The sequence below is a fragment of the Fukomys damarensis genome, unplaced genomic scaffold (genome assembly GCF_012274545.1).
Source record: "Fukomys damarensis isolate Sample0158 unplaced genomic scaffold, DMR_v1.0_HiC HiC_scaffold_16, whole genome shotgun sequence".
Classification (NCBI taxonomy): Eukaryota; Metazoa; Chordata; class Mammalia; order Rodentia; family Bathyergidae; genus Fukomys; species Fukomys damarensis.
This window is the reverse complement of record NW_022900928.1, coordinates 26,433,628-26,450,772: the sequence shown is the minus strand read 5'-3', so window position 1 is coordinate 26,450,772 and position 17,145 is coordinate 26,433,628. Positions and strand designations below refer to the sequence as shown.

The following is a 17,145-nucleotide window of genomic DNA, read 5'->3' as shown; positions in this document are numbered from 1 at the left end:
GAGCCAGCCTTTCTCACGAGATCCTTTGCTAGGCACTAAGAATTACCAAATGTGGCATATCTGTGGAGTTAGTGTCCACAGATGAAGACCCATCTTGTTACTGAATTTTGAGGTGCTGAAGTCTTCTAGAGATGATTTCTATGTTCGTTCTGTCCTGAACAAAGAATTAAACAAAACAATAATAAATGGTGACATTTATTAAAGGTAGGGGGAAAAAAACCGAAGGGTAATGAAAAAAGAGGGTCTGCAGAGTGAGCTTGGACCAAGTAAAAGTAGGAAAAAATCAAAATCAAAATTCACCTTACAGCATAGTATGGACTACCAAGAAGAGACGCTAGCACTTAATGGTAATTATCCCTTCTTACATTCCCTATGCTGGTGTCACATCCATTTTATCCTGTCAGAAACCTGCTCAAGTTCTCACAAGAGGTCTGCATGCAGGGCTCTGAGAATTGTTCTCTTCGTGTTTCCCAAGATCTTGTCATGCCTCCTTTCCTAGCTACTTTTAGCTGCATCCTGTCTTCCTGCTTCAGTCTCATTTACTGACAGGGCCAAAAGGTGATCATTGGAAAGATGTACAGAATTTCACTTCTGAAAAGTGTCTTCAGCTATACTATGTTCTTTGACTTTCTGGATAGGCATAATAAGTAGTGCTGATACAGTAACCCCACTAATGGGAATATATCCAGAGGAAACAAAATACAGATATTGAAGAAATATCTGCATTTCCATATTTATCACAGTGCTATTCACAATAGCCAGGATATGGAATCAATTTAAATGTCCATTAATAGATGAGTGAATTTTAAAATGTAGTATAGGGCCTGCTGCCTGCCTTACAAACACAAGGTCCTGAGTTCGATCCCTGGTACCAAAAAATTAAAAAATAAAAAGAAGGAACTTGTTCTTACATCAAAAGATGGTAAAAAAAAAAATATATAGGCTAAAAGTGTAGTGTATAGTGAAGGCCTGGTTCAATCCCAGTACCACAAATAAATGGCATATACACACACAAGTGAACACTACTGAACTATAAAAAGAATGGTATTCTGTCATTTATGGCAATATGAATGAACCTAGGGGAGATTATATCAAATGGAATAAGCCATGAACAGAAAACCAAATATCACATGATCTTGCTCATATATGGTATCTAAACATGTTGATCTCATAAGTAGAAAGTTGAAAAAAATTATAAATACAATCACAGGCAAAAAAAGATACAAGAAGCAGCAGCAGAAGAAAACAGGTTGAGTGGTAATCCCAGAAGCTGGGATGGCCTGGGCTTGGCACAGACCTTTAATCCCAGCACTTGGGAGGCTGAAACAGGAGGATTGCTGTGATTTTGAGGCCAGCCTAGGCTACACAGTGAGTTCAAGGCCAACCTTAACTACATAGCTTAACACTGTCTCAAAACAAAACAAAAAAACAGAAGCTGGGATGGTGAGGAGGAAAGGCAAAGGTAGATATTGATCAAAGAATATATAATTACAGGAAAAAAGGAATAAATGTCAGCTCTGTTGTGCAGCAGAGTAACTATAGTGGATGATATATTTATTGCATATTTTAAAATATGAAGTTTATAGTCTGTGCTCCACAAAAATGAGGTTTAATAAAAGATATATACACATATGAAATCCAACCAAACAATAATACTGAGCCAAGCATGTGGCATGTGCCTGTCATCCCAGCTACTTGAGAGACTGGGGCAGGAGGATCATAAGTTCAGGGCTAGCATGGGCAACGTAGTAAGACTGTCTTCAAAAGAAAAACAAGACAAAAAATGATAATGATATTTATCTCTAAATGGTGGAGTATAGATATTAGCCTTATTTTGTGTGTAGTAACTGCTTTTAGGAAATGAAGTTACTAATTCACAGCTTAGAAAACATTTCGTTGGTTATAATTTCTTTGAAATAAAAATATAAATTTAATTTCATTTTTTTTTCCTTTGGTTGGTTGGTTTTTGAAGCGGGGTCTCCTATTAGTTTAGGCTCACCTTGAACTTACTATGTAGCCCAGGTTAGCCTCAAACTCATAACAGTCATCCTGCCTCAGCCTCCCAAGTGCTGAGATTATAAGCATGCATCACCATGCCCAGGCATTTCCTAAAAGAATTAAATGCATGGGCTGGGTATTTAGTTCAGTGGTTGCTGCCGCCTACCTTGTAAGCATAAGGACCCAAGTTCAATCCCCGATACCCACCCCCCCAAAAAAGTAAATGCTTGATATTATTTTGTTGTTTTTGTTTTTTATTGTTGTTGTTGTTTTTGTTTGTTTGTTTGTTTTCAGTACCAGGGATCAAACTCAGGACCTTGAGCCTGCTGGGCAGGCTAGGCACCATATCCCCATCACATTTGATATTGTTTCTTTTATGTAATACATGTTAAAAAATATTCATCTGAACCTCAAGTTAAGCAGTTTACTCCAAATCTACCAGCTAAGTTCAAGTTGCCACTATAAAAAGGTAATTTATATTGATAAAGGGTATATTTAGGGCCAAGGTGCTATATCAAGTTCATTCATGGATTATCTGTATGAGAACAGTTAATGAATGAATATAACAATCCTGAGATGAGGAGTTAGATTTGAAGGAATTAAGTAACTGCCAAGGGAATACAACTTGTGAGTAAGGAAAGATAATATTTGAACCCAAATGTATCTATCTCTAAAGCCCTGGTCATTTGCATACTCCTTGACACTGTGGTTTTCCCATTATTCCTCTGACCTTTATCATGATTTATTTTATTTACTATGCATTCTTATAAGCATCTGTTGAATCATCATTAAATGTGCTTTTTCCAATGCAGTTAATGTTCTTGTAGCATCTTTAAGCACTATGTGACCACTTGACACTAACATTTCCATACTTGATGGATATTTTCAATAGCTTATTGAGGTATAACTGAAATACAGTAGATTGCAGATATTGAAGGTATACAGTCTGATACATTCTGACATGTGTACACTAGTGAAATCATTGCTGCACTTATGAGAATTCATGTCCGTTACTCCCAAAAGTTTTCCTCATTCTCCTGTGTAATCTCTTCTCAGTCAACCACTGTCTTTCTGTCACTGTAGCTACCTTTCCTAGAATTTATATAAACACAATCATATAATATGTACTCTTTTTTAAATCTGGCTTTTTTCACTCAGCATTATTTTGGGAATCATCCATTTTATTCCATATGTCCGTTCTTTAAATTGCTGAGCAGTGATTTATTGTATGGATATACACAGATTGTTTATCCTTTCTGAAAATGGACATTTGTGTTGTTTTGGTCCTTTACAAGTTAAATTCCTGTGGACATATATTTTGCCTAGGCCAATTTTTAATTTTTATTTATATTAGTACTTGTTTGCGGTACATAATGATTGCATTCATTGTGTGAAGTTGGTACATGTACATAACATTTTAATTCTTTTTATGTCCCCTCACCCCACCCTCCCATCTGTCTTTATTACTTGGTCTTCTTCACATTTGCAAAAGATCTATCTCCCTGTTTCCTGTTATCTATCTTTTATTTTGCTCTTTAATTTGTACTTTGGCTTTCTCATATAAGAGAAACTTGGTACTTAAGTTTGTGTGTCTGATTTATTTCACTTAACACTATGACCTCAAAAAGTGAATCCAGGGCTGGGGATGTAGCTCAGTGGCACAGCACCTGCCTAGCAATCACAAGGTCCTGAGTTTGATCCCCAGAACAAACAAACAAACAAAAAAAGTGAATCCATTTTCCTACAAATGACTCAGATTTATCTTTCTTTATAGCAGAGTAGTATGTCATTGTGTATAAATACATATTTTCTTTATTCATTCTTACATTAGTGGATATATAGGCCACTTTGAATAATTAGCTATTATGATTATGCTCCTATAAACATGGGTATACATATATACTGTAATATGATAACTCCTGAATATGTATATCTAAAATATTAAGAAACTGGCAGACTTTTTCCAAAGTAGTACCATTTTAATTTTCCATCAATAACGTGTCTGGTTTTCCTACAACTTGTCAACACTTGGTGTGGTTAGTCTTTTAAATTTTTTTTAGTCTTTTTAATTTTAGAGATGTTAATGAGCATGTACTAGTATATTATTATACTTTAATTTGCATTTCTCTAGATAGAACATTTTTCATTTTTATAACTCTATGTCTTCATGGGTAAAGTGTTCAGATCTCTTGACCATTTTTTATTATTTTGTTTTCTTTTTATTGAATTTTAAAAGATCATTTTATATTCTAGTCACAGATACTTTTTAGATGTATTATTTACATAATTTTCCCCAGCCTGTGACTTGTCTTTTTATTTTTTTAACATTGTCTTTCAAAGAACATAACTTCCTTTGATGAAGTTCACCTTACTAATTTCTTTTCTTTTATGAGTCATAATTCCAGCGAGGTAGCTAAGCAATCTTCACCTAAGTCAAGGTCTAAAGATTTTCCATGTTCTTTTCTAGAAGTTTTAATGTTTTAGGTTTTATACTTAATCTATATTCCAATCTGAGTTAATCTTTGAATATCAGAAAAAAATGAGTTGAAATCCCAACTACTCAGGAAGCTGAGGCAGAAGTTGGAGCCAGCCTGCACAACTTAGTGAGACCCTGTCTCAAAATGAAAAATAAAAAGGCCTGAAAGTATAGCTCAGTGATAGGGCACTTGCCTAGCTCATGCTGGCCTCAAACGCATGATGCTCCTGCCTCAGCCTCCCAAGTGCTGGGATTACAGGTGTGCCACATACACCTGAGTTGTCTGTTTTTTTAAAGACTGTTCTTTCTCAATTAAATTGGTTTCATATCTTTGTCAAGAAATCAATTCATTAGGCCAGGCAGGGTGGCACATGTGTGTAATCCCAGCACTTGGGAGACTGAGGCAAGGGGATCACCATGAGTTCAAGGCTAGCCCAAACTGTATAGCAAGACACTGTCACTTTAAAAAAAAAAATCAATTAGTCATACTTGTGTGGGTCTGTTTTTCAACTTCTTATTTGGTTTCACTGATCTCTGTCTAGTATAAGATCAGTACTTCACTGACTTAGTTTCAGTAATTTTATTTGGAAATCAAATAGTGTAAGCCCTCAACTTTTTTTTTTTTGAAGTTGTTTGAGATGTTCTAAGTTCTTTGCATTTTATAAATTTTAAAATCAATTTTTTACAAAAGCTTGTAAGTGTTTTATTAGGATTGTGATTTCTTTATAGATCAATTTGAAGATGATTGAGATCTCAACAGTATTGAGTCTTACAACCTATGAACATAATATACTTTTCCATTTATTTAAGACTAATTCCTTTCAGCAGTGTTTTGTAGTTTTTTAGCATACAAATCTTGTACATCCTTTGTCACACTTAGCCATACTTATATCTTTCAATGCTGTTATAATTGATCTTTTAAATTTCCTATTATTTATTGTTAACACAGAAAAATATAATTGATCTTATATCCTGCAACCTTGGTAAGCTTAATAGTCTAGTAACTTGTTTATAGAGTTCATAGGAGTTTCTGTAAGATAATCAGGTTACCTGCAGGTAAAGACAATTTTACTTCTTCCTTTCCACTTTGCATTCCTTTTTCTCCTTTGCTCTAACAATTGGAATCCCCAGAACAGTGCTGAATAGAAATAATGAGAGTCCCTACATCTTTAGTCCTTTTCTTCCTGTTTCACATTGCTAAAGATGTAGGGACAGTGACAAGGTTAGGGGAAGGGGAATAAGGGAAAGGGAAAAAAATATGAGAAAATGTAAAAATGGAATCAAAGTCTTTGTAGGTGGGGAAGGGAAGAGGAGGGGGTGAAGGGAGGGTGAGGACAAGGGGAAAAATGAGAACCAAGACCTGTCATGTAAAGGTACAAGATCCCAGTAATGAATGTAACTGTACTGTATACCTAAAATGTACCAATAAACTCAATTTAAAAAAAAAGAAAGAAATAATGAGAGTCAGTAGACATCCTTGTCATGTTCCTGAACTTAAGGAGAAAGCATTCAGTATTTCATCATTAATATAAGGTTTAGCGATAGAGTTTTGCAGCTGCACTTTCTCATATTGAAGAAGCTGTTTCTATTGAGTTTGCTGATAAACTTGAAGCTCGTCAATTTGTTTCTATTTTTAAGCTTAATTTTTTTTAATCTTACTGAGCTTATTGGTACTTTTTAAGTGTACAGCACAGTTACATTCATCAATGGCTTGTTAATATGGTGAATTACACTGATGATTTTTCATATATTAAACCAACTTGTCATTCATGATAAAACTCATTTGAGTCTTGATATATGATCATTTTTATATATTTATTAGCATATTTATATTTGCATCTCTGTTCATGACAAATACCAGTTTTCTTACCTTGAAATTTTTTTGTCTGATTTTGGTTTAATGCTTATCTCAGAATGATTTGAAAAGTATCCCCTCCTCAATTTTCTGGAGGACTTATGTAGAATTTTTTTCTTCATTTTATGTTTGGTACAATTCACACTAAATAGTTATCTGAGCTTTGAATTTTCTTTGTGAGAGTTTTAAACGACAAATTCGATTTCTTTAGTAGATTTAGGATTATTTGGGTTATTGTTCTTGTTTGTTTGATTTGGGTTTGTGTTTTTTGTTTGTTTGTTTGTTTGTTTGATTTGGTTTGTTTTGTTGGGAGGGGGTCTCCTATGTAGTCTAGGCTTGCCTAGAACTTGTGGTGCTCCTCCTTCCTCAGCCTCCCAAGTGCTGGGATTGCAGGTGTGTGCCACCACACCTGGCTCCAGGTTATTGTTCTTCAGTGGACTTGGACAGTTTTTCCTCTTCTAAGGAATTTTCCCATCCCATATGTTGCCAGATGTATTGGCATAAAGTTCTTTGTATTGGGCCAGGGATATAGCTCAGTGGCACCGTACCTGCCTGGCAAATGCAAGGTCCTGAGTTTGATTCCTGGTACCAGTGGGAGAATAAGTTGCTTATACTATTCTTTTACTGTCCTTTGATTGTCTAATCTGTAGTGATATCGCTTTTCATTTCTGATACTACTTTTGTCTCCTCTCTGCTAGAAGCTTATCAATTAGATGGATATCTATGGAAAACTACCTTTTGATTTCACTGCTTTTTTTTCCTCTTATCATGTTTCTGTTTTATTGATTTTTTTTTTCTCTCCTTGGGTTTTAAATCATTTCTCTGTTTTGTTTTAGATTTTTTTTTTTTTTTTTGCACAGTACTGGGGATTAAACCCAGGATCTTCAGGCTGACTATATCACTAGCCCTTCTTTTATTTTTTGAGACAAGGTCTCTAAATTTCTAAGTTGCCCATGCTAGCTTGGAACTTCTAATCCCCCTGTCTTAGCTTCCCAGAGTGCAGGGATTGTAGGTGTGCACTACCATGCCTAGTTCTTTTCTAGTTTTTAAGATAGAAGCTGAGGTCATTGATTCATTATTTTATTTATTAGGTGCCTATTAAAGGTGCCCATTTCTAATAGGAGCATTCCCCTCTTAAATACTGCTTTAGATTCATTGGACAAAGTCTAATAATATACTGTCAGTTCAAATAACTTCTAATTTGCTTTTAATTTCTTCTTGGATGGGTTATTTTAAAATGTTATTATGTTTCCTGATATTTGGGGATTTTCTGAGCATCGTTCGTTTACTAATTTCTAATTTAGTAGTTGTCTAATAACATACTTTTTTTTTTTTTTGGTACTGGGGATCAAACTCAGTCCTTGCACTTGTGAGGCAGGTAGTGACACCACTGAGCTAAATACCCAGCCCTCCTTAAATCCTTTTAAATGGTAATTACAGAGACTTGTTTTGTGACCCAGCATATGGTATATCTTGTAAGTAATCTATGTATACTTAAAAAGAATATGTATTTTGCTGTTAGGTGTTATGTTTTATAAATATCAAGTAAGTTAAGTTGGTTGGCAACATTGTTCAAATCTTCAGTATCTTTACTGATTTTCTGAGAGCTCAAACTGCTGATGCCCTGTTCTACTCTTTTTTTTTTTTTTCTCTCATTGAATTTATTGATGCATTTTAGGTATACAGTACAGTTACATTCATCATTGGGATCTTATACCTTTATATGACAGGTCTTGGTTCTCATTTTTCCCCTTGTCCCTGCCCTCCCTCATTTGCAAATCTGTGTGAACTCTGAGGATCATTTTCTGTGATCCTTTTGAGTGGTTTTATTCCTAGCTTCGGATCCTTTCTTCACATAAATGTACTGATCAGTACTCAGTTTAAATCTTGAGGGCTCTCTGCAGATTTCCTAGGATCTCTCTATGCTTCTCTTTTCACTACTCTGCAGTCTGAATTCCAACCTCTGACCTTCCTGAATTTGCAGTTCCACCTCCTCAGTTTAGGGGGGCCACCCTGTCTGGATTTTCTCTCCTTAGGACTCAACCTGGAAACTTTTTCCAGCAGTAGGTTGGGCAAATTATTTGTTTCCTGTCACCAGAGATCACTATCTACTGCTTGATGTCCAGTACCTTGAAAACTGTTCTTCCATATGCTTTGAAAAATTTTTAATTGTTTCTGGCAGGAAGTTTAAATCTGGCCCCTGATAGTCCCTATTGCTTGGGAGCATAAATCCATTTTCCTGATATTTTTAACATCATCTTTTATAACTACTTGTGTCAGATTTAGACTAATATTCACTGTGATCACTTTTTTATCTGGATGGATTTTATTTTATTTTTGGGGGGGGAGTACCGGGTATTGAACTCGGGTCCTTGCGCTTGCAAGGCAGGCCACCGAACCACTGAGCTAAATCCCTGGCCCTGGATGGATTTTAAAAGTTCTGCTAGTCAATATTCTATAAGCTGCTGCCTTTTGCTGTTTTGGGTGTTAACCAGATTCTTTATCTAGATTCTGTCTGCCTCATAAAAAGAACAAAAGCTAATGATTTATTAAGTCTCCTATATACCAAATATTTATTAGGGATCTTAACTATATCACTGTCCTAGTTACTTTCTGGTCACTGGGACAAAATACCAAACACCCGAAAGTTAAAGAAGGAAAAGTTTGTTTTAGTTCACAGTCTGTAGAGGTTTTAGTCCATAGTCAGCTGGCTCTAAGGCAGTGCAGCATGGCAGGGGAGCATGGAAGAGAAGAAACAGTCCATGGCAAGGCAGGAGGGAAGCAGTCAGCATTGAGCCTTCCTTTTCCTTTTTATTCTGTTTAAGCTGCAAACCTATTGGTTAGTGCCGCCCACACCCAATAGGTTCACCCAGAACTATTATCTGCACCCAGAACTAAGCTAACCCAGTCAGTAGGCTAATAAAGTTATCGTACACCCTTAATCCAGTCTCACACACCCATGATCTAGCCACCTTCCACAAGGCCCACATATGAGTACCTGATGCTTTGGGGGGACATTGAGATACAAACCATGACATTACCTCATTTAATTTTTATAATAACCCTGTGAAGAAGTAATTTTCTTCACTAGAAAGGTAATTGAAGTTGAGAAGTTAAATAGCATGCCCAGGATTACACAAGTAAATGGCATAGTCAGCACTCATGCCCAAGTCTGCCAGATCCCTGGGCCCACTACTTGTGACAGTGCCACAAGTCTGACACCCATTGGTTTGTTTTGTTTTTTTGTTTTTGCTGAGTATAAGAACGTGGCTTCTCAGTAAAACTAACTCAAGAAGATTGTTCTTATCTGCTTTACAGTAAGAGTAAGCATTTTACAACATCTAAGGAAGGAAAAATATTAGTACAGCTACAGAGAATCATTTTGCTTGAAGTTCTGTCAAGTGACAGGAAGAAAAAGAGTTGAGAGAGCAATTGTAAAGATAGAGGAAGAATGTGATTATAGAAATGCTGGGTTGAGAAAATATTGTAACAAGTAAAGAGGTTAGAAAAGGGAAAAGAAAGAAATTATTCTGAGATTACCTGCTTTGGAAACCTGCTGGAGCAGTTCAGAAGCCTATGGCAGCAACCACTATCACTGTTACTGCAGGTTTTTATTCCTTACTTTGAGTCAATAAATGAACTCAAAATAGGAAAATAGAGAAAAGAATGTATAGTATCAACCAGTATTACCAAGATAACATGTTTTGGATTGATTCCCAGGGCCAGAGTACAATACATGTCAACATTCCATACATATTTTTAGAAACTTGTTCAATCCACATTTTTTTAGCATCTGTAACCCTTCCTAGATTAAGAGGGCAAGGTTTTCTAAGTATATAAAAACATATTTAAAGTTAGTTTTATGGCAGATTCTAGAATATGATCCTTTTATATGATACAATATTCTGTTGGAAAGCAGTAGGTTCATAAGTCTGAAATTTTAAAAATCAAGATCTGGGGGTGGGGATTTAGCACAGTGGTTCTGCGGCCTGCCTTGCAAGTGCAAGGACCCAAGTTTGATCCCCGGTACCAAAAAAAATTAAAAAATAAATAAAAATCAAGATCTGTCAGACATGGTCGTACACTCCTATAATCTTAACCCTTGGGATACTGAGGCAAGAATCACAAGATCAAGGCCAGACTGGGATGCCTAGCAAGTTCAAGGCCAATGTGGACTACATAGACCCTGTCTCAGTAAAACAAATAAATTCAGGATCTGAGCCTCTTTTGCCACTGACTTCACTGACTGTACATGATTAAGGTAAGGACAAGATTACCTCACTCAGCTGTGAAGAATTTTCAGTAATAGTTGTAGATGAAAATATTTCAAGGTCTTGGAAAAAGTGGGAACAAATGCAGCTGGGAAAAAAGTATTGTTTATTCTTCAGGATCTCCCTATAATTCTGTGGAATTTTATTAGGAAAACAGCAGCAAATGATCTTACCACCCTTGTTGAAAATAAATTAACTATATATGTGAGGATTTATTTCTGGTCTTCCTTATTTTTAATGAGTGTTGTTTATCTGTGCTGGGCGTGGTGGGTGCATGCCTATAATCTCAGCACTCAGGAGTCTGAGGCAGGAGGATCATTGTGAGTTTGAAGCCAGCCTGGACTACATAGTGATTTCAAAGCCAGCCTGAATTATATAGTGACCTGTCTCAAAAAACAAAACACAACAACGAAAAATATATATGTATCTGTAATATGGATAAAGCATACTTCATTAAAACATTCATCTTTTCATGGGTTGTGTCCAGGCTTTTGCCACTACAGACAGTGTTGCTAAGCATCTTAGAATATAGTCTTATATCCTTTCATTTCTCCATGATGGAGTCACAAACTAGAATTACTAGGTCAACTACTTGTTTTATTTTTAGGAAGGTTATTTTCCCAAAGTGATGTATGAATTAACATTTCTGCCAGCCATAGATGAAAGCCTGTTTCTTCACATCCTTGGTAGAACATTTTTAATGTTTCCTAATGTGATAAGTTAAAAATGTAAGAGGGTTTTGACAATATTTAACAGTTAAAACTGAAAGGACACTGAAATTATTTCTTATATATTTGAAAGACATTTTACTTTTTATTAATGTCTGTCCCTTCATAACATGAAAAATATGAGAATAAGTAATCATATCTAGGGCAGTTAAACAGGCAAATTGACATTTTGAAACAATCGTGGTTTAAGTGTATTTCCTGTTTTCAGCCATCTTCTTAAAGTAAGCAAACTAGCCAATGGCTTCTAATTTTTCCTAGCTTAATGCAGATACCGAGAGAGAAGAAGGAGAAGAGTTTGAAGACAACATGGATGTTTTTGATGACAGCAGTTCCAGCCCTTCTGGCACCTTAAGAAATTATCCCCTCACCTGCAAAGTTGTTTATTCCTATAAGGTTTGTATTTCTCTAACCTATTGCTTAAATTGTGGCAACTCTAAGTAACTGTATCTACCTACCTTCTAATGCTTGTGCTATGTATCAGAGGCAGCACAACATAATGGTGAAGAGTTCGGGCTCTGACATCAGACTGCTAGAGTTAAAATCTTGTCTCTTCTGCTTGTAAGCTTCATGACCTTGCACTAGTCCCTTAGTCTCTGTGAGCCTCAGTTTCCATATCTGTAGTGTAGGGACAGTATTGTAGGGTCACTGTGAAGATTAAATGAGATAATACTCTTATAGCAAAGCATACATCACAGTACTTGGGATTCTGTAAATTTTCAGTAGATAGAACTCTTACCTTTTGTCTCAATTGCCAATTTGGCATTAGGATGATTCCCAAAATTGATATCAAAGGAAAATTGTTTAACAGATCAGTTTTTAAAACTTTGCCTTACTTCATTCTAATAAAACCCTTGCTCTCCACATTAAGTAGGATTCTGGCTAAACAGATGTCAGAATTTCCAAACCTGGTTTCATATATTACTTCTTAATCTCTCTCACCCATACCCTGCTTTTCCAGTAACATTATACTCAGTATAAAATGAATTGAGTTTCCTTTCCCCAGCTCTCTTTGTCTCATTCTCCTGTCTGATCCATCCGCCAATCATAGTAAAGCCACCCTGAAACATCCTGAATCCATTCCCTTTTCATCATCTCTCTTGCTTCCATCACAGTCTGGACCATTGTTTTGATGAGTATAAAAATAGAAGGGTACCTTCATGATCATTCTCCCTCTTTCATAACTCGCCTCTCAATAGTCCATTTTCTCCTTTACAGCCACAATTTTCTTTGATGAATAAATGAGATGATTTTATTCCTTTTGCTAAATCTCTTTTTCAGCTTTCCATCACATGCAGAAAAAAAAAATGCAGACTCTTCCTTGGGATATTATAGTCCAGCCTGATCTGGCTGTAGTCCCTGGCTTCATGTCAGATTGTTCTCCCACCTCACCCACTCAACATGTTAGCCACTCTGGCTGCTTCTCAGGTTGCAGAAGCACCAGACTCCTGCCTGACTGCACGTCTTTGCATTTGCTGTCCCTCTACCTAGAACTGTTTCTCTAAATCCTGATTGCTTGCCACTTCTCTTCATCAATCCTGCTCAAATATGCCTCCTAAGATTACCCCAGCCAGCATATAACCAATTCTTCAGTCACAACTCTCTACCTTAGTGCCCTCTTTTATTTATTGAACAGCAATGTGTCACCTAACAATGAAAAATGCTGTTGAGTGATTTTGTCATCACAGAATAAGCTTACACAAATCTAGATGGCACAGCCTACTACACATCTGAGCCATATGGTATAGTGTATTTTGTTCTTCAGGCCATTATGAACAAAATACAGGATGAAATTAAACACAAGAGAAAATAATACATTCAATCAAGAGATGGGGAAAACGTGAAATGTACAAGGCTGCTGTCAACCAGCATACTTTAGTAAACTTTTTTTTTTTTTTTTGTACCAGGAATCAAACTCTGGTCCTTGCGCTTATGAGGCAGGTGGCAGAACCACTGAGCTAAATCCTCAGCCCTAAACTTTTTTTAATAAGCTGGATTGGATTAGTTTGGTTTGGTTTACACTGGAGATCGAACTCAGGACCTTGCACTTGCAAGGCAGGTGCTGTACCACTGAGCTAAATCTCCAACCCCTACAGGTAACTAGGCTGGCTTGGGGGATTTTTTTAAATTTTTTTTTAATAAATAGAAGGAGTGCATGCTAAAATAATGATAAAAATGTAGTATAGTAAATACATAAACTTAACACCATAGTTATTATCATTATCAAGTACTATATACTGTGCATAATCGTATTGCTATAATTTTACAGCACAGCAGACAGCAATTTTTACAAACATGTGAATGATGTGTTATGCTAAAATGTCCAGATGGCAATAGCTTCATTAGGTTATCATTAGGGTATAGGAATTTTTCATCTCCGTCATAATCTTATGGAACCACTGCGTATGCATGTGATCCATTGTTGACCAAATGTCATTATGCAGTTCATGACTGTTTAGTCCTTATTACTGGTACTAGCCAAACTTAATCTTACCTGTTTTTTTTGTTTTTGTTTTTGTTTTTGTTTTTGGTACTGGGGATCGAACTCCGGTCCTTGTGCTTGAGAAGCAGCCACCAGAACCACTGAGCTAAATAAATCCCCAGCTTGTTTTCATATTTCTTTGGCTGCTACTGAAGGTCCATGAAAACAAAAGCCTTATGTTTCTGGACATCTTCTGTGTGTACTGAGCACCTGGAACAATTCCTGGTGCACAGTAGTCAATGAATAATTGTGGAATGAATAAATTAGTCATACAAGGAAAACAGGAATAAATGAATCATTCTCTGGCTCCCATTTGGATGGAGACAGCAGTAGGAAAGGATAATGCTAATAGATTACAAATAAATGCTAAGAGATAATCATCATACAGCCTCACTCCCCCACCATCTATAGCCAAAAGTTGGTAGTATTTACTCCTCAGTATCAGTGGTTCCCAGGCTTTAATTTTAATTTTATCTTATTTAAATTCATAATATTTCTTATTTTCTAAAAGGCTTAGAAATTGTGTTCCAGTGTACATTGTTTTGATAATCTTCTTAAAATTTGAAATCTTTTCTTGAGAAACTTGATAATGTTGTATAGGATATTGTAAGACTAGGATTGAGAATTTTTTCTGATGTCACTTCTCATTGTTATATTTACTTAAAAGTTCTAGAATTAAAATTTAATGCCTTTAGGGGCTGGAGATTTAGCTCAGTTGTTCCACCACTGCCTCGGAAGTGCAAGGACCCAACTTCGATCCCCACTACCAAAAAAAATTTTTTTAATGCCTTTAAATGGAGAGCCCTAAGTGTCTGACCAAATGTTATGCCGCACATAACTATATAGTTGTTTCTACCAGCCAAACTTAATCTTACTTTTTTTCAAATTTCTTTGTCTGGCTTCCCACTGAAGATCCCTGAAAGCATCATGATTTTAAACAGCTCACATTCATTCAATATTCCCTCTGTTGGCATATCCCAGACATGTCCCTGTGGTTAACTAGACCATAAAAATCTATGTAGTCAATCATTCAACCAATATGTGTCCAATATGTGATAACTTTTGGGAAGTAAGAATGAACATGACATTACCCCTGCCTTCCTGGAATGGATCATCTTGGAGTGGATAAATATTAATCTGAAAAAAATAACATATGAAAACATTTATAGTAAAGGTGGCTGGGGATGTAGCTCAGTGGTGCCATGCCTGCCTGTCAAGTGCAAGGTCCTGAGTTCTATCTCTGGTACCAAAAATAAATTAAAAGATTCATAATAAAGGTAAAGTCACTAATTCTACCTGCAATAGCTGGGAGGAATTTTACAGATGAGGTAGCATTTAAATAAGATTATAAATAAGATCTTTCTAGATACAATGAGTGGGTAGGGAGGAGAAGAAGCCTTGTAAGCAAAGAACCCCAGATACCAGTGAGATGACAAGGTGAGGTGTTTAGGACAGGTTACATTCAGTGCTGTGGGAACCCAGAGTGGGGATAGAGGAACAGATTTGAAAGTGTTTGTTCCCAGACAGTAAAAGGCCTGGTATACCAGGCTTATAAGTTTGTTTTTATCCTGGCTTGGAAGAGCCACTGGGTGTCCTAAAAACAAATTGGACTTTTAAGAAGGTAACCCTTTGCTGGGCATGGTGGTGCACCTCTGCAATCCCAGCACCCAGGAGGATTGCCATGAGTTCAAACTCGGCCTGGGAGGGGATATGTAGTGAGTTCAGGACCTGCCTGAACTACATAGCAAGACCTTGTCTCAAAACAAAACAATAACAAAAAATGAAGGTAACCTGGTCATGGTATAAAGCCAGATGTGTCCAAATTTTTAGCTTGCCTGGGCCTCACTAAGTGAAGAGTTGTTGTTTTAGGCCACATATAAAATATATAACTCAGATAATATATGTAAGTAACAAAAGTTCCTTTTTTTCATACTTTTATTGTAACATTTACACACATGTATAATCCTAGCACTCAGGAGGCTGAGGCAAAGGATAGTCATGAGTTCAAGGCCAGCCTGGGCTATGTAGTGAGTGCAAGTCCAGCCTGAACTACAGTATATAGTGAGACCCTGTCTCAAAAAACAAAGACAAAAAAAAAATTTTAAGAGGACAGGCAATTTGGCCTTTTGGCTAAGATCAAGTGTAAAGAGAACAGGTAGCCCATGGATCACAGATTGGACACACCTGGTAGACATATTTTGCAGAACAGATGAGAATAAGGAGAGATTAGCTGGGCACTGTGGCATACCCCTATAGTCCAAACTACCCAGGAGGCTGAGGAGAGAGAATCACTTGAGCCAGGAGTTGGAGGCCACCCTGGGCAGCATAGAGAGAAACTGTCTCAAAAAAAAAGCAGAGATTGACTTTAACCCTTAGCATGAATCCTGTGGTCTACCAGTGATGGCAAACCTTTTAGACTTTCAGTGATACAACCAGCCTACTGTAACATGCATGCTGTGGAGTTACCACCACTGGTCTAGACTAACAAAGAAAGCCTAGATCTGATGAGAGTAAGGAAAACTATATTTAATGGTTAGATTTAGAAGCCTTAAAAATGTTTATAGATTTTAATCCTATTAGTATCCACTCTAAGTAAAGGAACCAAAATATAGACAATGATTTAGACACAAAACATTTTTTCGGGGATGGGAATTTAGTTCAGTGGTAGGTAAAGCACTTATCAAATATGAGTGAGGCCCCTGAATTTGTTCCTTAGTACTGCAAAAAAAAAAAAATCATCCTACTACTTACTACTCTATAATATCTTGAAGTTAGCAATCCAAGAAAATAAATCAACCATTCATAAACCACAACATATAATATAGTTACATATATTCAAATTTACATTACTAAGAATTTTTATATAGGAAGAAACAATGACAGATTTTAAAGAATACCAAATTGCATGTACCTTCAGATCTCAATCATGTATTTTTTCATACAATGTACCTGTATTACTTTTGTAATTTGGAAAATCGTATTGCTTTAAAAGAAGATATGGAACCAAAAAAAAAACAAAACAAAACAAAAAAACCGCCACGAGGCTGAGGCAGGAGGATCACTGCGAGTTCGAGACCAGCCTGGGCTACACAGTGAGTTTCAGAGTAGTCTGAACTACATAGTGAGACCCTGTCTCAAAAAACCAAAAGTAAATAAATAAATGAAGATACAGAAAATTTGGAGAAATGGAGATAGCAATAGATTCTGTCATCAGATAGTAGGAGGTAGGAGATGTGTATATTAGGTTAAAATGTGTATATTTAATAGCCATTTACTGACCATTTGGTGTCTGTTACTGGGATATGTGAGAAGAAATAGTCCCTGCCTTCAGTAAGTTA

General features: G+C 36.4%; 1 protein-coding gene across 4 annotated transcripts in view; it reads left to right on the top strand.

Annotated features, from left to right (window-relative positions):
- Fchsd2 (FCH and double SH3 domains 2) overlaps window positions 1–17,145 on the top strand; it is a 282,704-nt gene that overhangs the window by 258,821 nt on the left and 6,738 nt on the right. For all 4 annotated transcript variants that reach the window (XM_010603233.1, XM_010603234.1, XM_010603232.2 and 1 more), the window contains one exon: window positions 11,587–11,721. In XM_010603233.1, the coding sequence (XP_010601535.1) occupies window positions 11,587–11,721 (135 nt within the window). The remainder of the gene's footprint in view (window positions 1–11,586; window positions 11,722–17,145) is intronic.